The 27414-nt window shown below is 36.3% G+C and overlaps 1 protein-coding gene across 1 annotated transcript; it reads left to right on the forward strand.

Annotated features, from left to right (window-relative positions):
• Positions 1 to 1137: 1137 nt before the first annotated feature.
• Positions 1138 to 27240, forward strand: EPYC (epiphycan). The gene is made up of 7 exons (XM_013947306.2): positions 1138 to 1258; positions 3503 to 3683; positions 16504 to 16657; positions 20833 to 20991; positions 22674 to 22876; positions 24755 to 24850; positions 26328 to 27240. The coding sequence occupies exons 2-7, from the start codon at positions 3516 to 3518 to the stop codon at positions 26496 to 26498; spliced, it is 951 nt and encodes a 316-aa protein (XP_013802760.1). The 5' UTR covers positions 1138 to 1258; positions 3503 to 3515; the 3' UTR covers positions 26499 to 27240.
• The last annotated feature ends 174 nt before the right edge of the window (positions 27241 to 27414 follow it).

Here is a 27414-nt window from a genome sequence, read left to right on the forward strand (position 1 = left end):
TATCAAAAACCTTCATAAGAAATGCCAGTAATACAAAGGCAATGACAGAATCAAGTGAAAGAAAATACCGTCAATATGAAAAAGAGATAGCCTGACTTGTGTTAACATTGTAAAGCCTATTTCTAATGTAATAAAGTGCATGCTACTACAATGGATATATTTCATCTTTCATTTGCAATATTTGATAGCAATTCATATCTGTTAAGTAGCATTTCCCCTTCAGGATGAAAACATACCAGAAAGAGTATACCCCATTCCCATAAGTATTTAGAAAACAAAAAAACCCCACAGTACATCTAAATACATAGTAGACAGTACCTATAACAGACTGAAATTCAGTAAACCCTATCACATACAAAGAGCCCCAAAATAGAAATGTTACACACAGGAAAAAATATTAAATATGTAATCCAATTTGCTCAGGTCTTGGTTTTGGAATTAGGTAAATATGCATCTCTAGATCATTAGGGGACACAAAAGATTATTTCCAGAAGCCAGTGCAGAGTGTTATTTTGGCTATTTTCAATAACAGTAGTAAAATGTATGTCTGCTAGGTAACAAAAGACTTCAGTCATCTTGTGGTAAATCTGGAGGAACTTGGCCAGCTTTGCTGGAATTATGGCATGCTCATGCAAGTTAAAACAGAAGTTGTCCCAAAGTTTTGTCACATGGATTTTGAATGGATTGTATTACTGTTTGCCTACATTTCTTTTTACTGTTGTGTTGTTCTGTGTTTATCATTTACATCTGCATATTGAATTAGTAATAAAGAATATAATGCTAAATATCTATACTCCTTCTAGGCATTTTTTTGCAGAGGTCTGCATTAAAATATCCCATCTGTCCTTGAGTGATGATTATGCATTGCATATATGTTCTGTGCTGTCACTGTTATCGTAGAAACTGTAATGTAGGGACTCTAAAATTAAAACTATTTCTCCTTTTTGGTCAGACTTATGAAGTTATTGATAGAATCACTAAGAGATTTGAAGGGAAGAGTAAAAAAGCTGTGACTTGTGAAATAAATGCCATTTGCTTACAATAAACCTTTGTTTGATCTTGCTCAAATTTGATTCAGCAAAATTAATATGAAGGTGTCTAAAGACCAAGAAACGCCCTGGGCTGTGGTCTCCAGTTGAGGGTAGAGGTTGTACCACCTCCCACAGCCCCAGAATGCCACTGCCATTGGTCAGGGTCTAATAGCACTGGCTCTGCATTCTGAGTAACTCTTTGCCGTTTGAGAGATTGGAAGCAAAAGGTAAGTTTTTGTACTTCTTTCTTAGATCATCTAATTGGATTCTTAAGGCTGGAAATATTTTTTTATAATATTTGTTTTTATTTTATCATGCAAAATACTGATTCAAAGGCTGCAGATTGAGGAAATTATTATTTTTTCCCTGGATATGCCTTAGTTCCTTCCTGTGAGAGGAATACATAATCTTCATCAAAATATTTGATCTTGCAGCTACTGCAGATGCCAATATCATTACAGCATGTTCCAATATATTACACATAAGGAAAGTACAGAGACATGCAAACTCTGCAAGTTAGCACAGATACTATAGGCAAAAGTAAAGGGAAATATTTTCACAGAGGTTTTTTTTTCATATATGTATGTATGTGTGTGTATATATATATTTATATTGTTGCTAAATTTGTCTATATATACAAAATGAAGTACTAATAAAGCCCCATACCCTTTAAAAAACTTTTATATCTAGGCAATGAAAAACTTATTTTTAATAATCAAAACATAAACTTTGTAAATAATTTTGAAAAATGAGTAACTTTATATTCAAGAAGTGTTTATTCAGAGAAAAAAATACACTTGATGTTAGTATATGTTAGTATTACATTTAGGTTTATTTGAGATAAATGACAAGCCAAAGAAAAGCAAGACTAGGAGCAGTCCTATCAAAAATAGGCATCAGAAATTATAAATACAGGAAAAAACAAACTCCAGTATACTTTAGTATACCCAGAGTATACTTTAGTATACTTTGGTGTATTTATACTTTGGTATATATATACTTTAGTATATTTCAGAGACTGGTTATATTTCATTTTTTTGTAATGAAGCAGAAAACCTTTAGTAATCTTGGAAATTAATACTGAAAGGCGCAATTCAACTAAGTCTGCTCAAAGACAAGCTAATGTGACTCTAGCTTCTCCCAGCAGCAGCTGAAAAGTCTTTTGAATAAAGCAAATGAGGGAAAAATGAACGCTTTGTGTTGCTGACCATCCTCAGAGGAATTTCATATCCTAATGCCTAAACCAGCTTCATAAAGACCTCCTTTCAAGAAGCTAAAATTCAGCTTGTTTCTCAGCACACACATTCAAAAAAAAGTCTCGTGAATTTCTTAATCTATTTTAAGTAGCTACAGTTTAAAAATATAATATTTGTGTGTAGTATGGCATCACATCAGGAGAACAATTTATTAGACTTATGCACTGCTCATTATCACTGTCTGTGCTTTTGGTGAAATAAGTGGGAGCTGTAGCTAAATGAAGGTATAACTGAAGAATTCTGAATAGAGCCTTGTGTCAGGCAGCTTATATGATAATAGTGAATTCATCACTTATAAGAGAGAGGAAATGAATGAATGCTAATATTCAAGCCCAGTGTGAATTTGCTACTATTTTACTAAAATGTGAAACTTTTAAATTGGTGATAATTTGATTTTACAATTCAGTTCTCCAAGTAAGGAGAACAGGTGACTGTACTATGCCAGCACTTCACACTGCTTTAAAAATGGTGTTGATTGGATAAAGAAAGAATGAAAAAGAAAGAAGAAAACTGTCATTTATAGGGCTGTGGAAGACATAAACTGCTTTTTATTTTTTCCCCTAGAACTTTTCAGAACTGATATTTCAAATATATCACATCCTTTGATTGGTTAAAATGACATATTCTAGCTGAACAGCTAGTGGGTGAACAAGTGCTTTGATTTAGCTCGTCTAGGGACAGCAAGGAAAAAGGTCCTAATATTTTCTAGTTCTAGTTTTTTGTCATGAAGGAGAAAGACAAAATTACATTGCTGGACATTTCAAAAGATGGTTTATTGTGATAGACACAAAAATATAATAATAATATATCCTTTGGTTAGCTTCTCAAAACACCCTCTCTAATGGTGTAGTTGAAATAGATGAAGTTAGATGAAAGGGGATAAACATCAAGATAAGCTCCCCTTTCACCTTTTCAGATCTTTTCTCATGGAGGCCAGTTTGTTTTCATACCATCCTGAAATAGTAAAACTCAATAGGTCCTTTCTAAATTGAACTAAATGTTAGTAGGGCCAAAGTAGGCTGCAGAAATTCTCTGATCTGGGGGCTCTTCGTGAAATAAAATGGAATAAACCATCCAGCCATCATGAATAAACATGGGCTACCCATCAGAACCATTGTGGCATGCATGCAGGTACTATATTTATGAGATTAAACTTTCATAGATTCTTTGCAATTACCAGATTACTCACATTTTGCTTGTTTTCCTCCCTTTCAGAAAAGGCGGCAGAATGAAGACCTTTGTAAATATTTTTCTGGGATTTTTTATCTTTGAGTCTGTTGGTGCTGCACCCACCGCTGACACAGAAACTTATGATTCTGAGTTCTATGAAGTACCACTTGGAGAGCTGCTCCACCCATTTGTCTATGTTGAAAACGAGCAGTCTGACCAGTTAGAGGTAATCAGAACTTCATTTATGCATTTTTTCATCTGTTTTCCAAAGTGCACAAATGCAGTGGCTGCTAATGATTTTTTGTAGGCCATGAAAACATTTGTCACACAAGTCTACTCTTGTGGTTGTTATCGCCTTTGGCTGATCAACAGTTTTCTGTGCTGTACTTGATCCATATTTTCCTCTGCTCTTCAAATGAGGCCAAAATATTTCCTGAATTTCATTTTTTAATTGTAACCTTTAAAAGTGCGGGCAGAAACTATTATGTTTCTCCCAGGTCTCCTTGCTTTGACACAAACTATGTCAGAGATTATCCTGATGATTTATCTATCTGTATAAGGGACTGAGGCAGCTGGAATAGGACACCCAGGATTTCCCATGAAATGAAATAGTGCGATGCTGTTCCCTGAGTTTATCTCTTATTATAATAGATATGTTAAATACAAGCCTTTCAGGCCATAAATGCTAGTGGTTATTATTAATATTAGGAAAGAAGGCAGAAAGAAGGAAAAAAGGAAAGGAAGAGCACAGGAAGTAAAAAATGACAATGGAAGAAAGATCACTAAAGAAAAACTGAGAAGAACTTTGCCCTAAAAAAATGATTTTGCTTTTGCCTACTTCCCTATGCCATACACAACCAAACCTCTTTACATACTCACGCATCTGAGCTTTCTTCCCTGAAAATGTCACCATTGCCTTCATTCGCTGAATATCTGTGCTATCTTTATTTCATATTGACTAATAAGTCACACTTTCAGTGTCTGCCTTTGCTCTTAAAAATGAAACCACATCAGTCCTACGGTGATGGCTTCCTCTACTGGAGGTCCCTATGCAAAGCTCTCAAACCTAGGCATTGTCATTGATTTTTTGTGTGTGTCTTGCTATGGAGATCTTCTAATTTGAACAACAGATTTCTTAGTAACGCACTCAATGCTAGGTGTGGCCTCCTTGTGCTGTGCTCTTTCTGTGAGGTCCTACAACACCGAAGCACGGAGTCACCCCTTTCCAAGTTTCTGCGGTGGAGGACAGAGACAAGGCAAGTCTCCTGTGTTGTTTTTTTTTTTACATCTAAAAGAAACAAGAGACCAAAAAGCTTTCTTATTTTCTCTTGTAGAGTTCTTTTCCAGAGCAGCATTGTCTCCCATTACTGAGCTGTTCAGCTAGTCATCTTAAAATTCTTCAAGTGAGAGTCATCCATCACAATAGTTGGAAGGAATGTTACTTTATAGATGAACAGACCTCTCTGTGAGAGCCATTTTTTCCCAGACCTTTAGCCAAAATCTTTGTTTGCTTACATTCCTCTTACCATGTACAACCCCAAAGAAGCCCAAGTATTCACAGTTCCTCAAAAACTAGGAGAGCTCAGAATGGTCAGTGCTGTAGAAGTCAAGCAGCTTTTATGGATTTGCCTAAGTCAGTAATGAAACTTATCTTTTAGGCACTCCACTTTGAACAATATCGCCATCACTCAAGTTTTAAACAAAATAAATTTTTCTCAATCACTGTTACTACTTTCCTCCCTGAAATCCTGTTATCATAAAGAAGTGAACTATGTGTAAAACCCACTATTTATACAAGGTCACAGGTTAGTTTTTATTATGCATAGCTTAAATGATTAGCAATACCACAGAGACCCAGACAAACAGCAGACCTTCGTTCAATCCAGCCTGTGTACAATAACTCTTTAGGGGCCTGATTCACATTTCTATTTACTTTTAGAGATCTGTGAATCATGTCTTAGCTTTCTGAAATAGGGGAGAAAACTGAAATAACATTTTCTGTCGTTGTCTTCAGTTTAAGAATCTAAAATTCAGTTAAGTGTATGTATAAATCATTGAGTATAAAACATATTTTGACTCTTAGGAAAAGGTCAAACTTTTCCAAGCTTGTTTTTCCAGTTGATTTTCAGTGGGTCTAGTTAGGCACCTATGTACTCAAGGAATTGAACCAAAGTATCTGTATCAGTTACATCCTTTTCAGAACATTACCCAATGAGTTCTGTAATCAGTCACTGAACATATAACCACCAAAAGGAGAAAATATCTAGATGTACTTAAAGTGGGATTCCTCCCACTCATCTATCTGGCTAATATTAGGTGTTGCATTTCAAGACAATCCTCCAGCACAAGTGGGATGAATTACTCTGTTGGAATACCTATCTTGCTCAAATAGCTTTAGAGGGACCCTAGGCAGCTGTCTCAGACTGAGGACCAAAATTTTAGCTTACTGAAGTTAACTGAGAAGGAAGCCAAGTTCATGAGTTCCTTTCTATTTCTCAGGCTCTTGAAACGTTCCTTTTGAAATATGTATGCCAAAAATGAAAATAAAGTTTACGTGTGTCTGTACACACACACACACACACACTTCATTGGCTTGTGAGAAGTTTTCTATAAATGTCTAAATGACTGCTGATATTTTTCCACGTGAAACCTGCCTGGGTCTATTTTTCTCATAAATTTTAGAGCACCTTTAACATCTGAAAAAGTGATGCTTATAACGGAAATCCGAGGTGTTCCATCACTGTCTCCTAACATTGGCAGATCTATTTAATTTCTTAGTGTTTTCATTACATACAATAGGTGCATGTGGAACCCCTTTTCAATGCAAAGATTTTGCAAGGGGAAAGTACTCGTTGCTGTGACTTGTACTGAATCCTGAATCAAAGTTATGCATCATCATCGATCACACAGGTCAAATTTGAGCCATGAAATGTGAGGTTTCCAAGTTCCCAGGTTAGTGAGATGTGGAAGTCCTAGCTAAGGCTTTGCATCCAAAGGACATTTGTTACTGAAAAAAAACTTAAGTAATTCATCACTCAGAATGAAAATTTGTATTTTTAAAGAGACTTTAAAGAGAATAATATCAACCACAGATAATGGGAAAATGGCAATGCAACAAAAAAGCCTATAACCAAGGAAGAAATTTCGAGGTCCTGAAGTAGAAAGAGACTACAAAGGAGTATCACTGAAAGATTGCCTACAAATTTAGTGTTGGATTTGTCTTCTGAAACTGACAGTTACAACAGTATAAACATGAACTGCTGTATCACCCTTTTTCCTCACAGTAAGTTTTGTTATTATTTTCAACGAATATTTATACCATGGTGGTGTCCAGAGGCCCCAGTCAAAACTGGGATTTCATTGTCCCAACTACTCTGCAAACATATACAGACAGAGTTCCTTCCTTAAAATGGATACAATCAAGCTAGATTATCAAAGGCATTCATTGTATGAGTAAGCTTCTCACTGATATAAACAGAAGGCTCAGAGTTTTTCCCACTTTGAAATTAAAACTTTATTTGGATAATATGTGAAAAAAAAACAGATTGTGGAGACAGATTCCTACATACATTAGCTTCTAAAGTCTAATAAAATCCTATTGCAAACTTTTGATTACAGTGCCTATTTAAACACAAACAGCCCATTTCCCTTAGGAAAAAAGCTAAATTATGAAAAAAAACAGTCAGTGAAAAGACAGTGATATCAGAAAATATTTTCACCAATGAAATAGGCTATCAGTGAGGCTGCAAAGCAAGGAATTGTCCTAGCACTGAGTAAGCAACAAAAAATCGCAGGGTGTTAACATAGATTGGGCTGAGTCTGGATACACAAAAGATGTGAGCTGGAAAGTATGGATCCTCAAAATAATCAAAACAGGTACTATAAAAGCCTAATATTTCATGCTGCACTAGCTTGTTGAGATATGAATCAAGCTGATATTAGAATACTCAGATGCCTGCACAAAGCCAAGAACTTGAGGTATACAGACACACACACACAACAGCAGTGATGTTATGTCTGCATATGCACACACAGGTATGTGTGTATGCAGACATAGCATCACTGCTGTTACCATAGCACATATTAAGATGGATCTCAGTTGTGCAAGAACTCCCTCTTGCAGTTCTTCAGAGCTGAGAGAGTCTTATGCTGCTGATTCTACATGTATAGCAGGTATCTGATTAAACAGGATCAAGGTGGATATGCAATGACTTCTGGGAACACATCGCACGCACTTTTAAATTTTATTCACTTTATATTTTTTTGAATTTGCACAAATAACATGGAACTCAGAAGCTACACAACTGATAGGAGAATTAAATTTATCATCTGGAGCTTTATCCCAATGTAGGAAAATTTCTACTCTTTTTGGAAGGCTTTGACTACAGCTTTTACATTCACTCAGCTGTTCACAACTGTTCATATGCTTCTATACCAATGTCTCCACAAAAGGTAAACATTTCTGTGGATTAAAAAGTAATCATGCAATATCTGAGTGATGTTCCAAATATTTTGTTATATAGTAAAAGCAAATAGAAAAAATACCACAGGGCAAAAAAGAAGGATTTGAAATAGCATGCCATTCCCTAAGTCCAGTAGAGCAATCAAATAAGAGCTAGTCTTACCCACTTAGTTGCCTGAAATATTATAATGACTAAATTTACTAGCAAAACATTCTTAAGTACCTAAGACTCTGATAGTGGGCATGAAATTAGTTACCACTACCTTGGCTGAATTGAGTAACTACATCCTTCCTACTGCCTCAGAGTGGGTGGGTTTCTCAAAGCAATTGTCCTGGTCTAAGGCACTTAAATTCATCAAGATGGGGCTCAAATCTTAAACACAACTATCACCTGTTTGAAATTCCTGTGTGAGAAGGGACAGACATGTCACTTCATATGTCATGAAATAACGGTTAGATTACTTGCTGAAGGACTGGAACAGTTGATTCAATTTTCTTCTCAGCCTGAGGTATTCAGAGATATAGTTCCCATCTCCCAGGAGAGGTACCTAACTACCAAGTTCAAGGCTGATCCATTGCGGGGGAAGCTTTCATTCCTTCTGTTTAGTCTGGATATTGTGCATCCAAGTACATAAATGCCAGAAGGAGAGAAGAGAACATATTATAAAAACCTTATAGTAGATGCTTGCTATCTTGAGTTCCCCAGTCACTTAAGCAAACCTTTCTCTAGACTTCCAGCCTTGTTGCTTCCTCTAAAAAGAAGTAACGTGCATCATTCCTACTGATATGGGATGTGACACACGGATACAGATATTTTATAAAATTAATCCAAATTCCTAAATTGAACATATACATACTCATCCAATGGTTATACATTATTTTCTGAATACTGACAAGCTTAATAATATGTTTAGCCTCTGCACTTCTATCCCATTTGAAAACCATTTAATATATGAAAATTTCAGAATCAGTCAAAAGAGGATTCAGACTTCAAAAGATTTCCCTGTGCTTAGAGCTCAGAGCATGGCCCACACAGCTGGGAAGGAAGAGTACTGTGGTTCTGAGCTCTGCTCTGAGTTGTTTCTATCTTTGTTCATGTTCAAGGATTGTCTAATGTATAGGACATTAATCATCCTTCGAAATGGTTCCAGGTCTTGGTTGTCTTTGTATTAGGCTGCAGAACCATGTTTCCTTTGGCTTGTTCTCCTTGTCCTGCCATGATTTGCCTCTTTGGATGCACTGTTGTTTTGTTTCAACATCTCATCCAAACTCTCCCCTGGCCCTCATTTGGAGGTTAAAATGTCTCCTGGAACAGAGATGCTTGGGTGCCAACCTCTTCAGGCTAACAGTCATATCTCAGTTCCTCTGCTTCTTGGATGGATGGAGAACAGGTACTTTTGCTTTCATCTGAACTCAAACAGAGTACAGAACAGGTGTGTAAATTTAGCAGATGGGTTCTCTGAACTATTTAGATGCAGGAATGCCTCATTCCCTAATAGATAGGGAAGATAGATAGCCTTAGCTGTGAGATATGAGACAGGTAGCTTAGTAAATGCTTCTGAAAATGGACAATGGTAAATCCCACATGAAATTTCTGCCTGTGACGATACACCCAAACTAGCAGAGACCTTTCTAGTCCTGGAGCTGTAACAGCTGTGAGCACTATATCTGTATCACTGTAGGTCACATGCATTTACCAGTTTGGAATGAATCAGCTGAAATGTCCATGCACTGTAAGCTGCAGAAATGAGGGGAAGAGCAGATCTGACACCACAATCTGGCCTTGATTTCTGGCAGAAATATGTTGCCTCCGTGTGGACTCCCTCACAGCCAAAGGTGGATAGACAGGTACCTCAGGAAGCTGATTCACAACTTATATGGGCTGAACCATCCTTAGGAGTTGATTATCTGCCTCCACTGACTACATAGGGAGCCTAAGGAGTCCAAGCTGCTAAATACAACGCTTAAATTCAATGCCTGATGTTAAGTGGAGTGAAACCACTCCTTTCCTTTCATGTTTCTAACACTGTTTGGTTGTAGTTCAGATTCAAAGCAATCACAATGCATTTAGGAAAAGTCAGGCTGGTGAACTCAGCAAAAGCACATTCAGCTCCACCAGTGCGCAGTCTCCCTAGACTACATAACTAATTACGCTTGAGGCAGCAAACTCTTCTTTACAGAGACCTCTAGAATTCAAACTGAGGCAGCTCCTTAACACTTGGTAATGTTCCTGGCTGCATAATTCACCTTTTGGCTTGGATCAGCAGGAGTTCTAGCCTAATGGAGAAATCTTCATTAAAATAGCTGCGACTAGTTTTGCTTTTATTCCTTCTAACAGTGCAAAGGGCTCTGATCTGATTTCAAAAACTGGCATAGTATCTTTCTTCAAAATATTATTTCCCTTTCAAAACTTTATCATTTACCATTGTTCTAAAGAAAAGGGTCTGCTGTAGGCTGACTTACTTAAATATTAAATAGCTCTCAAACCAAAATGTTAGAAATAAAATCTGTAATTTCAAGTACAATGCTGGAATAGGAGTTTGACTTCATTTGCTCTGATGGAAATCCAGATTACCTCCATTTATATGGACTTTATGCATTCTCAGACAATAGAATTGGTAAGTAAAATCTCTGTAGCAATGCTGTGCAGCATGGGTGTTTTTACTCAGCTAAAATAAGACATGACACAAATATACTTGCTTTTGATACAAGAAGTTTTAGCAAGCTCTGTGGTCAAGGTGATAAAAAGACTACTTGTGTTTTTTAAGAAAGATTCATTAAAAGAACATCAGAATCTACCTAAGTTTTCTAAGGCAGAAGCCACAGATGGTAATTTCTAAAGAACTGGGTTACAGCTGTAGAGCTCTGCCATAGAAATGTTAGGATTGGTCTGAATGAAGTATGAAGGGAAATGTGTGTGTATGTGTGTGTGTGTAAGCCGCAGCAGAAACAACAGAATAATTTTTAAAAGAATAAAGGGTTAAAGGGTTAAAGGAATGGCCTGCACTGATGATGAAGAACACTTTACCCAACTGTACCACTTCCAGAACACTGTTCCCAGCAGCAAAACTGAGGAATGTGTTGCTTATGCCAAAACCAAAGCGCTTGTGCTCTGAAAACATTACATCACAGATGACTTCTCAGTGAAAGACCCTGCATCCTACCACCGGCAGGCAGGACACAAGGTTGTAGCATAACATATACATATATATATACCATTTTTTTCTGTGGTAGTCCTCATGAAAACAAGCACATTTGGAATGAGGAAATGGGCAGCAACCCAGCCTGATTTATGGAGGCTGGAGCATCCATGATTCTGAGGCAAAAGACTGCCTCAGAACAGCTGATTGCTCCTAAAGAATATAAAATATCTGTCCTTAGTTTTCATTGCCTCTCAAGAAGAAGAATGCCAGAGGCCTGATGAGAACTCAGTACTTGTGCCCCTTGTGCTCTGTGTTGAATACAAGTGATCCTGGCCAGACCACTTGAGCACACATGTCTAGACAACTGAAAGTATGTGGGCAAAAATGTGTGAATGATTAAAACCTATGACAGAATGAATGTGAGTAGGTAAAATCAATTTACTTAGGATTTTTGTAAACAAATATCACTTTCCCCTCCTCCAACACCTCACACTGAGTTTTATTAATTTCCCCACACAACTTGTTGTTTATGTAGTTCTGTACAAGCGTATGACAACTTATCTGAGCTGCGGAATTTGCAGTCTAAACAGTTATTGCATTAACATGCAATTTCCTTCAGTTTCCCTGTTTTACAAATTTATTTATTTTTAAGAGAATAGAAGGAGAAATGAAGACCTTAAATGCAAAGAAAAAGAAACAATTATGAGCCACTTTTGGAAAGGAAAAGAAACCCCAACCCTCTTCCATAATTAGGCATTTTTCCTGTAAAAAGAAATATTTGGTAGTTTCAGAATATCTGTGGGGGAATTGGTTTCTTTTGACTCACAAATCTGTGGTACAAGTGTCCCTTGACATTTATAATGTTTCTTTTTAAGTTGCATACTTTTGTTTGAGTTTTTAAGCAAAGTTTCTATAGTAAAAGAAGCATTGAGACAGTGGATCCTGTGCATTCAAAGTTATTATATGCAATATACTAACTTTGATACTAAAGGCTACCAAAATCTTTTAGAAATAAAACAATAGACCATCTACCACTGGAATGAAGCTACCTCAGAAGTAAAATGTGGCAACTGATGATCTTCCAGCCTTGTTCTTTGCCTCCTTAAATCTCTTTATCTCCTGTGTTTTATTACATTGTGTGGATTACGTTAATTCATAGTCCTCACACAGGTTCCTGTATTCTGTATTCCTCCCCTGCTGACTGCTATCCTGCAGGCACTCTGTCTTCTTACTTTTTTTCCACAGGTCAGCCTCCTGAATCTTTTCTAATCTTAAAAACCTTTACATTTGACTCACCTCCCTTTTCAGTCAGTGGAGAGAGACAAGTACCTAAAAGAAGCATGTGTGATACATGGGAGGAGCTGCTTTCCAGAGATTCCCTTCTCTCTCCATTGGCTGTGAAAGGAGGCTAGCTTTGACTAGATGCCTTGCCCATGGATGCCTAAAGTTAGGTAAGCTAAATCTTACTGGTTGTATTTCATCGCTCATCAATATGCTTAGATTCTCACTTTTGATTTTCATAGCTTCCTGATCTCTAAACTGGCCAGCCACATTAGACAATCTCATTTGCAAAGGTAGTCACACTGTATAAATCTTTGAAAAGATATTACTCTGCTTATAAACCTTTGTATAAATATTTGAAAAGATATTACTCTGCTTATTACTCTGTTTATACTTTGTAGCTAATATTCTATACCAGTATTCTTTCTTGTCTCTTAACTGATTTCAAAGGCAGAGTAGGGTAACTATGAACCCCAAAGGTGGCTAAAGGTAGTCCCTTTCACTGTTTTCTCATGCCATGTATTATATCTGGCTGTGGAATACTGATTATGATTTGAAGACTTGCCTATGTTGGTTAAGAGAAATGTGTTTTATTGCATTTCTCTACAATATCCTCCTGCTTCGCAATTTTTCGAAAAATAAATTGTTTCGAGTAGCAGATGAAATACACACACACACACAAAAACCCTTCAGAGAATAATGCCATTAAATGATATAGAAACATTTTTGTCTCAATTTTTGAATAAAGTGCATGTTGCCAAAAACCAAACATATAGAAGACAAAGGACAGTCCTGTACAGTATATAGCCTAAGAAACATCTTTCTATTGTTATAATTGTGCATGATCTATCAAATACCTAAAAGACAGAAAGCTGCCAGGATCAGATGACTGATAATATGAAGCAGATTTTTACCTCTAGGTTACTGGTTCAAATCCAGCCTATGTGGAGCAGCAAATATTGCTCGTGTTTTGCAACTGACATGTAACACACCTGCATCAGTGAACTCCTATTCAGTTTCCAGTGTAAAAATGGCAACATCATAAAACTCACCATAATAACTGGTGCAGAAGACTGAATAGATATTAATGCTCACTACTTAGAATAGTTTTCTAGAACCCAGATTCAGGACCTTGTCAAAGAAAAGGTATGGGGAGGCTTTCAATTGTCTGTCCCTAAAACCAGATAATATCCTGTTATAAAAGAGAGATGCCAGTCTAGTAATTATAACCTGATTTCCTTTACTGGGCAGAAAATAAAATTACTAGAATTACTAAAATTACTAGAAGTTAATATCTCTGCTTTGGTACCCAACAACTGCAGTAATCAGCCAACAAAAAACAAAACAACAAAAGGCAAAGTATAAAGCAAATTACTAAACCCGAGCTAATAAAGTAAGCTATCACATATTCAGAGATGTGCCTGGCAGTCAGTGTAGATGACCCAAATCCCATGACAAGTGTAAGGAACGTTATCTATCTCTGAAGCATGTTTACAACTCCTTCTTGAAAATGGTCTTCTCCAGAACACTCTTTTCAGTAGAACTTCCACAAAGAAATGTACACAAAGCTGCTAATAGGTCTCAAAATCTCTTTGGATTTTGCAGTTCCAAAGTTCAGGATGGGGGCTTTTACTTGATTTCCACAAAACTGGTGAAGGACTAGACAGCATGTGCAAATACTTTAGTGCAGTACTACCCTGGGTCAATAAATGTCTGGAATGTGCCTCTCCCCCTAGGCTTCCTCCATTCAGAGAACATCTCTCCCCATTTCCTTTGATCTCAAAGTCTTCTTTTGATTTGTCCCCTAGTCTATTCCTGGTTAAGCTGTCTTACTGTCAGTGCTGCAGGTGGGAACATTGTGTGTTTGCCTGCACAAAGTGAAAAGGTTCATCCTTGCTCTTATTTACACCAATGGGTTACTCAGTGAGTTCAGCTGAAGTTCTTTTTGTTCACTTGATCACTATTCATTTTATAAAGTTTACTAACTCTGTCAGGGCATACTTAACTTGAAACCCTATTTAAGTAACAGTATCTGTGGCTTATTGCAATGTAATTAAAGAATATGCAAAGAACCTTATGAATGTTCAGTCAAAATCTGAGTTTGTGAGGTTCAGAGTGCTCTCTGAGGTTTTACATTGCTTCTATATTCTCTGTCTTCAGTGAAACTAAGTAATACAAAATACTTGGACCTATGGTCACTATCTAACTTAAACCAAATTCTTTCTGTGCAAAGAGTAGGTTTTAGATGGTCATTTATAATGTTCCCAGGAAGTCCAGGATCATGATGTTTGATACTGCTAGCAATCTTATATAGTTATAATACATGATCCAGAGAGCCTATTATAAAGTGTAAAATGTTTTCTCTCCAAACTGTGAGATATATATACATATATACACATACTATATATGTATATGTATGTATATGTATATGTATAAAATGTATGTCATCCAGGAATAATAAGATAAAACTAAACTCTACTTGTTGAAGATTGTATAATTAAGCTAAGAGCTCACATAGGGATTAGAATACAGGAAAAGCTTTGTTCATATGTGGGACCCAGATCAAGCGTCTCATGTCTGTTAGTTGCTTTAACTTGTATAGACTACATAGACAGTCTGCTTTAAAAAATCCTAACTGCCCACTCCAGATGCAATCCTACCTCCTTTCTGTACCCTTTACAACCAGAATTTATGGGCACTACTGTGAGAGACTTCAATAACCAGTTCTCTACTGGGACAACAAAGTGAGCAGTAAATGGGAACTAGGTCAGCTGAAAAACTGGAGATTCAGTAGTTTTATGGTGCTGGTGTAGGGTGCAGTGGAGGAAAAGCTTTTATAAAGCTTAACATTATGTCTCAGTGCCTTCCCACGGGAGAGAAAGGTACTGTGGTAAAAATCCTGCTTCTGAGTATGCCTGAGTATAGGCTGAGAAGTATTAACTGCACCACACTACATCTGGAGGGGTGGATGTATTATGTAACAGTTAAACAGCACCTCATGTGTGCAAAGTACTGTAAGGACACTAATTCATTGTCCTCGGAAGGAAGGAAGGAAGGAAGGAAGGAAGGAAGGAAAGAAGGAAGGAAGGAAAGAACTAGATTATTACACATGGGGCAATCAAGACACAGTGGTAAAGTAACTTGCCAAAGGCCACACAACTACAATGGATTCTCAATGCCTTGGTTACATGATTATATCAAACTACACTGCATATTTGAAAATGTAGGCCCCTCTGTATCAAATTTGACAAGCCTGCAATAGTCCTTTTATGAGGGACGATATGACAAGAGAAAATTGCCACATTTTCATTTTTATCCTGAAGTTATCAGGTAGCAAAATCAAGGGAATGCAGTTTTACAATTACAGTTAACAAAGCAAAATTGATTCTTTGGCTAATTATGTTGAGTGGAGGATTTAAAGAAGAAAAAATAAGGGCTCTAGTCCCACGACAGGATCTGTAAAATTTTATAGATTCTTCTAAATCAAGATTTTATCTAACATTTTTAATTTATATTCTTACTTCTCATTACCACAAACTGTCACTGCTAATGAAGTTAACCTGGGCCTTCAGCCATTCAGATTGAGAAAAAATTTTGACACAAGCACTGACACTATTACAGCAAGTACTACATGTACTTAGACTGCAGAATTCTTAGACAATAAGATTTTTTGAGCATATTACTGTTCTTAAAGCAGGCTCTGCATAACTACATTGCATTTGGATTTATCTGGTAGAGTTTACAATTTTGTAGTTAAATGACTGTTATCTTTTTGATTTTTCACAGTAAACTTTCATTTATCACACAGAACATATCCAGCTTTATCACAAAACTCATTGGTTTAACTTTAAATAAATGTGAAAAAAGCATTTGATTAGTACATATTCTCATTAATGAAGTATATGCAGTGAGCGTTCATGTACATATACAACAAAACGTTAAAAAAATCTGAGATAAAAAGTGAATAAGCATGTTGGAGTTTCATAAATCGTTTACACACACAGCCAAAATTAGTTATAGCAGCCAGACAAAATGCAGCTACCGCACTAAGTTTCAGAACATACGTGACCTCTAGCAGTAGAAAATGAAGCACTGGTAGAGGAGCAGAGGCCAGTGCGGATAAATAGTAACATTTCCTGTACCCTCTTAATTTTCCCCAGACAGAGATCGGGACAGCTCTACCTTCTGTAACTCAAGAGAGTTATTCTTTTGCACTGTTGACAGAAGAACCTGAAGAGGAAGCCTCAACACCAAAATTAATTGATGGCTCTTCAGCACAAGGGTCTGATGTGCTCGGGCTCCAAACTCACGACGGTTAGTAGAAAAGAGAAACAAGCTTTGCATGTGTAGCTTCCCTGTTGAGTGAGCCCACTTCGCCTCTTTATGAATCTGTACCTCTCTTAATAAATTTCTATCATGTCTATCATGAATGCTCTGAGGTCAGGTAGGCACCTAGTCAAAATGTTTCCACAATAAGTTACAACGAGAATGTCTGCTCACAGAGATTTTTTCAAATAAAAAATTTACTTCTTCAGCATTGTCAATAGTTGGCAAATGCTATCCCTACATTTTTATTGACACAGATTTCAATATCATTATCAGACATCTTAATTTTATAATGGTTTGTTACATGATTTTGATAAATGTGTTCATAAAAACATAATTAAACTTTTGGAGACCTTTTCACCATGAAAACTAGAAACTTAGGAAACTTATGAAATGGAAAAAAAAATAGCAACTTCCTGTGAAGCTGATTTTTTGTTCTTCTGACTATCTCTAGTCCAATATAAGCTTTCCACATCTCATAGGGAAATTAAAATTCTAAACCACAGTCTGTCCCTCTCCTCCACAAACATCACTATGTTAATAATTAATATTCACTAGCAGCTGCTTCAGGCTCTGGATTTGAAGCTCACAAGAGTTATCCACTGCTGTGATGAGTCTCTGTATTGTGTGGCAATTATCATACAACAACAGGAAGAATTTGAAAACTATTTTTACTACGTCTAGCAGCATAACCGAGTGCTGTGGAAGGTAAATGAAACAAAGGAGTTCATGCTTCCAAGCTTGTATGTTCAGTAAAGAAAAAATGAATCATTCCTAGTCTTGTTTTTATACATATTGCTACAGAGTCTTGACCAGAAAAAAAAAATATTCTGATGACAAAACAAATAAAAATGATAGTGAGAACTTCCCAGGACAGTTCTGTAAAACCCATGCAATTTCTTTCAAAATTTAAAGGATATTTCAAAGCATTTCACATAAATATACCATATTATGAATTCTTTATCTGTCAACCTTTTTGAGCACTGAATGCAAACCAACTAGTGCGTGAACTAAAGAGATGAATCAGAAGCTCGAGGCTATAACATACCAAATCAGACTTTTTTATGTCTTCATGTTGTTTTCAGCAACATATTTTCATGTCAGATGTTGCTGCTGTTCTTGGCTTGCTACTGGCTAGAAGACTACAAGACTCAGAAATGCCAAGCCAAGTTCATTTTTCTTGTTGACATCTGTTTGAACCCTTCCCATGTCTCTGTGCTTTTTCAGCCTACACTAGCTAAAGGTGGCAAGCACCACTCCTCCAAGATCAGAAAAGGAACAGAAGGAGAAACTCTCTTCCTGCTCTATGTTGCAATATTTTGTAAAAAAAGCAGACATCCTGAACTCTACATTCATTTAGGCCTAGATTTGTTGGAATGGTTCAAGTCGCGGCAATTTATTTTCTTCCTGTGTCAGGCTTGCTCCCTGCAGCTAATTTAAAAAATCCTGTGAAGGAAATTAAGGAAAATATAGGAAAAGTCTCATCTCTCCAGAAATGTTATTTCTGGATGCCCAAGTAGTGATTCACAAAAAAAAGAGTACTCTGGTCACTGGTTCTTTAGTTTTGCCTTAAAGGACACCACATATATTGCCTGCCATTGGAGGACTGTCCTTCAGCTAGTTACTGCTGCCTGTTGGTAACTGCCATTTTTGCACAGATTAAGAAGGCAAATCTACTATGTAACCACAATTGCTTAGGCAAACAGCCACGTCAGAGAGACACACACACACACACACACACACACACACACAAAAAAGGATAAAAAGTGCAACCATATTTTATATCCATGAATTATGCTACTATTTAATTAAACTAACCAGAACATGCAACCATTCATCTGCTACAAGGAGAAAAAAAATCTAGCATGAAACAGGAAAGTACTTCCATGGTACTAAAAGATGAGAAACAGATATGCTGATTTCTACCCTTAATCAAAGAAAAAATGTATCAAAAGACAATGCACACTGAAACCAATGACATTTCCTGCTCAAGATAGCATTCAGACCATCTCGTCAATGTCACAATTCTCACTTAATCTGAGCACCATCATCAAAAGAAACTTTTGACTTCACTATCCTCATACAATTTAACTGAGATGAAATGGCTTGCTTTTTAATTTTCATGGACTTCTGGTGGTAGCCAAATGTTTTTGTTTTGTTAACCCACAGCTTTCAAGCTATTTTAGCTCAGAGGGATAGAAAGAAAAAAATTTCCTGATGTTGAATTTCTGAGTCAGAAACCCTAATTAAAAACAATGCAAAGGAAATTGAGCTTCTGTGTCCAGAGCTCTGTAGAAAAATATTAATTTCCTCACAAATTATTGAGAAGTAATGTTTACAGAACTAAACTTAGGAAACTATAATAAGTTTCAGAATCATCATATTTGAATGCTTAGGGTGGAATAGCAGCTAAGGAGGTCAGCATAACTATGGCCTTGCAACACTAATAAGAAGTAATTAACTTCTATTAATTTCTGTTTCTCCTAAGAAAGTTACTAACAAAAATTGATTGCTTTTTTTTTACTGCAGTTCTTACCACTGCTTACTTAATCTGTGCCATCTTTTTCAAATGATTTTGCAGTAAATATGCTGATGTATTTCCTTCCAAAGCTCACATAGACACATTCATATGGTATTCTTTGATTGATCTACTCTTTAATACAATTTTACTGTGGAAGAAAGGAGTTATAAAGCTACAGGCACCACTGAATATTATATAGGGATTGTACACTGACAACCCATACAAAAAGTGGTAAAATGAATTACTGATCCCATACCTAATTTTTCTAGTCAAACAATAAACAAGATTGTTTTATTGACACGTTGTATACATGAATGTGGATTGTGACTGTTTAAGGAGATATGAAAATCAAAGCAAATTCGCTAATGCCATTAAAAATTAACACCTTTGCTCTTCTTGTAATGTTACAGCGAGCTACAGACCCTGGGGACAAACAGTGTAAAACTAAGCATCACTATCTACTTTTTGAGCTAGTTTTATAAAAGAAGGTCTGCATCCTTGAATGCTTGGGAGGGATTTCAGTTAAATGTAGCTACAAAATTGAACAAACCGACAATGGCATGAGTAGATCTCAGTACCATCTATAATTTTTACACTGTTATACAAGAGCTTAAAGATCAAATTGTGAGAGCGCATTCATGAAATGCACTGCAGTGTATAAATAGTTTTTACCATTTGCATGGTTGCTCTGAAGTAGTTCACATTAACTCCCATGAATTCCTGCATAACACAGACTGTGAGGTCTGCTTGTTCTTTTTTCTTTAAGAAGAGTTTGACACTGAATAGAGTCTAGGAAGTGACAGAAAGGAATCAAGGCCATTCTGTCATACTAGCTCATAACAGGAAGGTGGTGCTGGTAAATTCTCACCTGAAATGCAATGCTGATCACTCCTATTAAAATAAATAAAGTACAAATTGAAACAGGTGCAGATAAAGGCTAGTAGACCCATCAGGTGGCATCTATCTAACTTAGTGACATCTATCTAACCTAGAGAACAGGCTGGTATTTGAACAACCGTGTATGAACTGTCCATGAAGAAAATTAGGCTGAATATTGGAAGATGATGCCTAACTATCACAGCATTTCTCAAGGTTTTTTTTAAACATATTTGTGCACTTCTTGACTCCTTTGTGTGTTACCCTCAGTTGGTAGCAGTTCAGTTCCTCCACACAGGAGAGTGGGAGCCAGCTAAAATTATGTTCCCCTACTCATAGGGGACTGAATTGCCAACAACTAAAAGTAGTTAACTGATCCCTGATAAGCGTAAACTCTTACAGCCAGTCATTACAGCAGATGTTATTTCTTCATCTAGATAGAAGCAAACAGTTGCCAGCTTAGGGGGAAATGGAATTTGTCTGGCTGCTGCCACCTAATATTCTATTGTTATAGTTTGAGAAACGCTGTATTAGGACAAGCAAGTAGAATAACCTACAGAAAAAAGTAACTAGTTTTAAGAAAAAATTTAATCACTTTGTTGGTACAAGCATACAATATATTGATCAAAAAAAAAAGCAGAGTGAACTCTATCATCTACATAGTCCTATGATTCTGTGCTTAGGCAAGCATTTTGTAGCAATTTATGTATCCCTTTTCTATGTTTTTTACACAAAACTGACTGCTTTCCTTTAAATTCTTTTGTAGGCCTTCCAACTTGCCTTTTGTGTACATGTCTAGGGACCACAGTCTACTGCGATGATCGTGAGCTTGATGTTGTTCCACCACTGCCTAAGAAAACCATGTACTTCTACTCCCGCTACAATAGAATCAGAAAGATCAACAGAAATGACTTTGCTAACTTGAGTATGGATGATAGTATTGATGCAATTACATTTAATTTCTAATATTTCTGGCTCATACTAATCTAAAGCACAGTGATTCATTTTATATAATGCTTGCATATAATCCTAGTAGGATTATACACATAAATACACATATAGAAAAAACTCTTTGCTGCTTTTGAATCTAAAGGTCAGTAGTTTGAATGTAGATTCTCAGACAAATTTTAGAATTAGTAGAAGTAATGATGTTTTACATTGTTTCTGCTGTTACTTCTAATTAACCTTAGAAGGAAAAAAAGAAACCCTCATGGAATATTTGCAGTATTTTAGAAAGCATTTTCTTCCTAAACAAGACAAATTCTCGGGTAGATATACATTCAAATATTAGCAAAGTTAGCAGAGTATCTGTGTGAAAGGAGTTTTACCTTTACATAGATATATTTTCATTGTTTTACTCCAGAATTATCTAGGGAAATCTTAAACAAATCGAAAGGCGGAAAATATTTCCAGAAACACTTGCTAATTCTAAATCCTTTATGACCTAAGCCAGCCAGAACTGACAGTGATTTGGAGACATTCTATTTTCTATTTTTGTGTTTCCTACTTGAGAGTCCTTAAAGATACCTGATTTTCAGAAAGTATTAAGCATCTCACTGTTTTAATAGGAAATGATCTACACACCATTCTAAAAATCAAACCACATTCTTTGTTTTGTATTTTAGACCTAACTTTACGTAGCTAATGCTTATTGATTTAATGATAAAAAGTATGGTACACTTTAAAAGATACCCATAAGATCTCATCTGAAACAGGCTATTGTGAAAAGTACAAGTAAGACTTCATCTGGGTATTATGAACAGTTCTGGTCACCTGCAACCAAAGTGGAATCACTGCAAAGAAAGACTACTCTGGTAGATCAATGAAATGGAAAGATTCTCTTATGAAAGAAAATTATCAAGGGTTGGGTTGCTCAGTCTAGTAAGGTGAAGATAGGGAAGGGACACAACTGTCCTATATAAACAAAACAAAGAGAATAAACACTAAGGAGGGAGAGAAGTTATTTAAGCCAAAACATACTGCTGGAAAAATAATAAAATAAATAAACTGACCATGAAAAATGTTCTGGGTGGAAATTAGAAGTAAGCCACAGACTAATGCACTTAAAATTAATGCATATTAATACACTGATATTCATATATTATTCTCTTTTTCCAAAAGTAAGTTTGTTTTTTTGATTGGAAAAAATGAGTGTAATAAAACAAAAAGTCAATGTATCCAATTTCTTGCATTGTATTCCAGTAGGGAAATGTTGACAGTAAAGAAACATGTGGGACGGGTTTTCTAGAGAAAATATGTAATTGCCTTTGAGTGTTATTTTTCCAAGGGAAACTCATTTAAAAGATTCCCAGAATACACACAAATTATAAAATCTTTGACTTTGATATCTTTCACTGAAAGATGTATAAGAATGACATAGGAGTTGCTAAACAAGAAGAGAGGGAGATGTTGTTCCCCTTCCTTAGAAGAACCATTCAAATGTGGATGATTGCATTATATAAAAAGACAGCTATCACACAGGGAGCTAGGAATAGATTTGACTGAAGACTCTTCACTTGCAATTTAAATAAACTGTTTGCCTTTTTATTTTTTAAAACTTTCAAGACATACATCCTGATATGCTACTGTATCAAATTTCTCTACCAGGTAATTTAAAGAGGATTGATTTGACTGCAAACTTTATATCAGAGATCCATGAAGATGCCTTCTGGATACTGCCACAACTCCAGGAGCTGGTGCTCCGTGAAAATAGAATAAGGCAACTTCCTGAGTTACCATCCACTTTGACATTCATTGATATTAGTAACAACAGGCTTGGTCGCAGGGGAATACGTAATGAGGCATTCAAAGTAAGTCTGGATTTGATGGAAAAATCTTTTCTACCTCTCTCCAAACTAAACCAGGATGTGATCAGAAGAGCAGCCAGGTGTCTGAGCCATTAAGGTTACAGTCACTACAACTGTGCTGGCTGCCAGGCAGGCTATAAAGATAGAGGAAGATGGAGGACTTCTATCACTGTCACTGTCTACTATCAACCGGTTGTGAGAATACCATTTCTTCTTTGGCACAAAGATCCACACAAGACAGCACACTATGGCACACTGTAGCTATGCACCAGCGGCTCATGTTACTAGAAATACTCAGGAGGACAGACTCCAGAGACCTGCTTGATCTCTCCTTACAAGTAGGCAGAAGGAACTTCTAAAGGGCAAAGTTATGGATGCTCCTTCTTCACACACACTCTACCATGTAGCTATGTGGGAACTTCCTATGGTATTTTATGGTAGTTTATGTTGGAAATACCAAACAGAATATAGATTAGATTCATATGTTAGATCTGGCTCATATGCACTATTCAATTGCCTTTAAGAAGCTAGTTATAACCAGCAGTCTCTGAATTTTTCCTTTTGAAGGTAGCTTAGTAATGAGGCAAATAGTGGCAACTACTGAATCAGAAGCTTTTTCCTAGACCAGCATAAAGCAAGTGTTGGGGATGGGAAGGATGGGGAAAAAGTCAGCCTCACAAGCTGAGACTCTGGCCTACCACAGTTTTCTTCTGCACTCTCCTGATTTTAGCCAGGAGAGGTCTCAGCCCTGATATTCCATATTTATCAAGCACTTTCACCCTGATATCTCAAAGACCTTTGTCAACAGGAATTGAACTATAACACTCAGAGAAGTAGGTATTATAGTAACTTTTGTGTGTGGAAAAGGGGAAAATGGGATCATTCTATGGCACTTTATTGACCTGGCCATGTTTATATCTTACTAATGTTATAACTATCTGTGACTGCAAGGAGAGGGAGGGTGAGATAGCAGTATAGAGAGACACTCAAGGTTCATGAGGGGTTAAACAGGATAGATTTATTAGGAGACTTACACTCCAAACTGTGCAGGGAGCCCTGGGAACCATGCGGAGGGGTAGCTGATGGGAGGCTGTTAGATGCGTGGATCAGATGTCCAGGCAGGACTCAAGTTGTTGTATTCTAAGGGCCCCTTAAATCTACTAGAACTATTTCCTTATCTCAGCTCTGCTAACCTTGAGTAGCTACCGGCTGCGAAGCAGATAGACATCGTTGACAAAACAGAATACGCATGTCCATCCTCGATGGGAATTCAGTCAGTGTGTAGAGAGCACACTCTGGGACTGTGCTCACATACTCTGCCAGTCACCTGACTCCGTGACAGATCTTGCACAGGTGTTCTCACTACACTATGAGGTCAAGCTGCTTCTTCCACCATGCCAAGGGAGTGCATGATTTACCTTTTCAAAAGGATATGAGATATTTATTTTTGGCTTAGGCATTTATTACGCAGTTGTAATTTGCTTCACCACCAATGAGCTTCTGAAAAATTGAGTAAGCTTGTCACAAGAGCAAGAAAACAGACTGAACAGGAAGCCTTTTTGCATAACATCTCAGGCATTTTCCACTTCAGAACAACATCATTGAAATGAAGTCTCTAGTTAAATACATTTCAAAGACACTTTTCCCTTATTTTAATCCAAACAGTCGATTTCTAATAGTAATAGGCCTCAACCTGTGTAAATGAAAGTCTACGACTATCTTTCAGTTTCTACCTTTTCATCCATACCATGCTGAAACAAAATGAGTCAGTACCCAATGTTGCTTATTACAGTGATGGATTTCAGAACTATTTGCTAGAGATTTTCAAAAAGTTCTAACATGCATACTTTTCTTTCCCTGCTTTTCTCCTTCATCCTCCAGGATCTGCATGAACTACAGCATCTTTACATCACTGACAATAACTTGGATCATATTCCATTGCCACTCCCTGAAAGTCTCCAAGCTCTTCATCTTCAGGTAGGCTACAGAACCAATGGCTCTGTGTATCGTTTTCAAATAGTAAGTAAAATTGGAAAGGGTTACTATTGTCTTCTGTTTTGTTTCTTCTATTTATTCAAAAGTCTCCTTGCCTGGACTAAACAAACTGTTGGAAACACACAATTGACTAATGATTGCAATATTTGAAAAAAGTAAAAATTAGATCAGCTGAACATCAATTATTAGAACTTGCAATACAATATTTTTTCAAACATAAAATGCTGGATTTATTGTTAGTACAGGCCAAAGTCAGGTTCACGTCAGTCAAGAGCATCATCGGTCTATATCAGTAAAAGAAGTGACTTGAAAGACAGAAATCACTCACATATTGCTCCTACAAATCCTTTAGCAGGAATCCTTTAAAATACCCAAAGAATGTTACTTTACATATTGGTTGTATCTATACTCAGTGTATTTCATTTTCTTAACACAGGTCATTCCCAATTGTTAACATTTTTTCATCCATACTCTTCCATTTGACTGTGGTAGAACATACTATTCATCTTCTTTCTATATTCCTATTTTTTGTATTTCTAATTTTCTGTACCTTTACTTCTGGTTTCTTCCTTTTATCTTTTTTCATCTCTGCTTCTTTACATTTATCTTCTCTCTTACCAGTGCCCAATTTCCATTATCAGAGGATATTTTGTTTATTATACAACGCAGAAAAAAAAAGCTTTGAAAAAATGATGTACCATATCTAATTTGACTTCTATCATCAGTAAATCTATAGAAATATTCTGCCAGTTAGCTGACTGTTCTTTTCATCTTGCCATGCCTATAAAATAAATAGTCAGTACTGTACGCTACAGATCAATAGAGCTAGTGAGCTGGATTTTTTCTCTGCCTGCACCAATTTCTGAGTGCAAAAAGTAATGTAAGAAAGGAAGAATGTTCAGACGGCCCTCATTTTAGGGCCATTTAAGATCATTTTTTAGGTCATTTTTTAGTCCCAGTTTCCAGATGGTCTTGGGTCTTAGCACTTCATTGTTGAAAATGCTTTGCTTCAAGAATAAAAGCTTGGTGAAGCTAAGGTATATAAGAGCTATTTACATTAAAGAAATAAATTCTGAAGCATTCAGTTTTCCCTGTATGTATACAGCTGTGGACTGGGCTAATGTGAGAGGGCCTGAGGGAAAGTTATTTGTCATACATCAAATTCCAGATTTGTGGCTTTGCAGGTTGAAGCATATCAAGCTGTCAGGATGATAATTATAACTCCTCTTCTACCAGGTTCCTCCTGCAAAGACTGTTTCTGCTACACAGTTTGAGTTATTTTACTCTGAAGCTTTACACTGGCTGAGAGATTCCCCCTGCTTGGGAGACTTCTCAGCTGGCCACTTGCAGCCACAATTTGACCCCTTGGGTTCAAACTAATATCTCTCTAGGCCTTCAAAGATTAAAAATTTATTTTCAAGAAACTATCCTGATAGATATTCTGCATTTTCTTTTCTAGAACAACAACATTCAAGAGATGCATGAAGATACTTTCTGCGATACGAAAGATTTTAATTATGTCCGTAGGGCTCTTGAAGACATCAGACTGGATGGTAATCCCATCAACTTGAGCAAAACACCTTATGCATATATGTGTCTACCCCGTTTGCCAGTTGGTAACCTCATGTAAGCTTTGGCAGAAGCCAATACTGCCATACGCCATGAGAAATTTAAAGACAAATGCTTAAGTCTGCTGCATTAAGCAAAATGCATTTTTTTCACATCTCATTAAATTGGGAAATATTTCTATTAATAATGAAATTGATTAATCAGATACAAAGAATAATATAAATGCTAAAAGACAAATCTGTTATCTACCCAAATATATGTTGCAGAGCAACTCAATAAGAAGAAAAATGTATTACTACAAAAACTGCACCAAAGGCAATAGAAGATCAGTGAAAATTCATAATTTTATGATTAATCAGTCAATTTAATGTAGGAATTCTAAAGTTAAATAATTTTATATGTTAAAACCTAATTATAACACAGTAAATAAAGAAAAAAAGAAAATACATGTACATAATTCAATATCTATCCCTTTTGCATTTAATTAAATATTTTACTCTCTGAGACAGGCACATTTTTCTACACCTTTCCTAAAATATTTTTTTGTTTTGGAAAAGTAATAACAGTATTTCAAAAAGCATGTTTTCTTTAGAAAACATGGAATCTTTCTTTGAACCAATAATAAGATGTAGAGATTAAACTTGTATCAGTAAAATAAATAAATAAATAAAGTACATAAAATATTTGTCAATGCCTTTGCATTGGTCTTTATAATGCTGAAGAGACCCAAAGCCATTTTCTGTATCTTTGATAACCTGGCCCACTATTTTCCCTGGCTAATAAAAATCTCATGTTAAATTGTCTATTTGAGAAATACTGAACTTTATTCTGCATGGGAAGTGGAAAAAAATCCCCTTGAGATATTTCCACAGTCACGTAAAATATAGAAGTTCAATATTTTAAGGACCAGTATCCAGAGACCCAAGTCACAATGAAAACAAATATCCTTGAGGAGCCATGGCCAGGTTTCTAATTAT

This window comes from Apteryx mantelli, chromosome 1 (assembly GCF_036417845.1).
Source record: "Apteryx mantelli isolate bAptMan1 chromosome 1, bAptMan1.hap1, whole genome shotgun sequence".
In the NCBI taxonomy this organism is placed as follows: Eukaryota; Metazoa; Chordata; class Aves; order Apterygiformes; family Apterygidae; genus Apteryx; species Apteryx mantelli.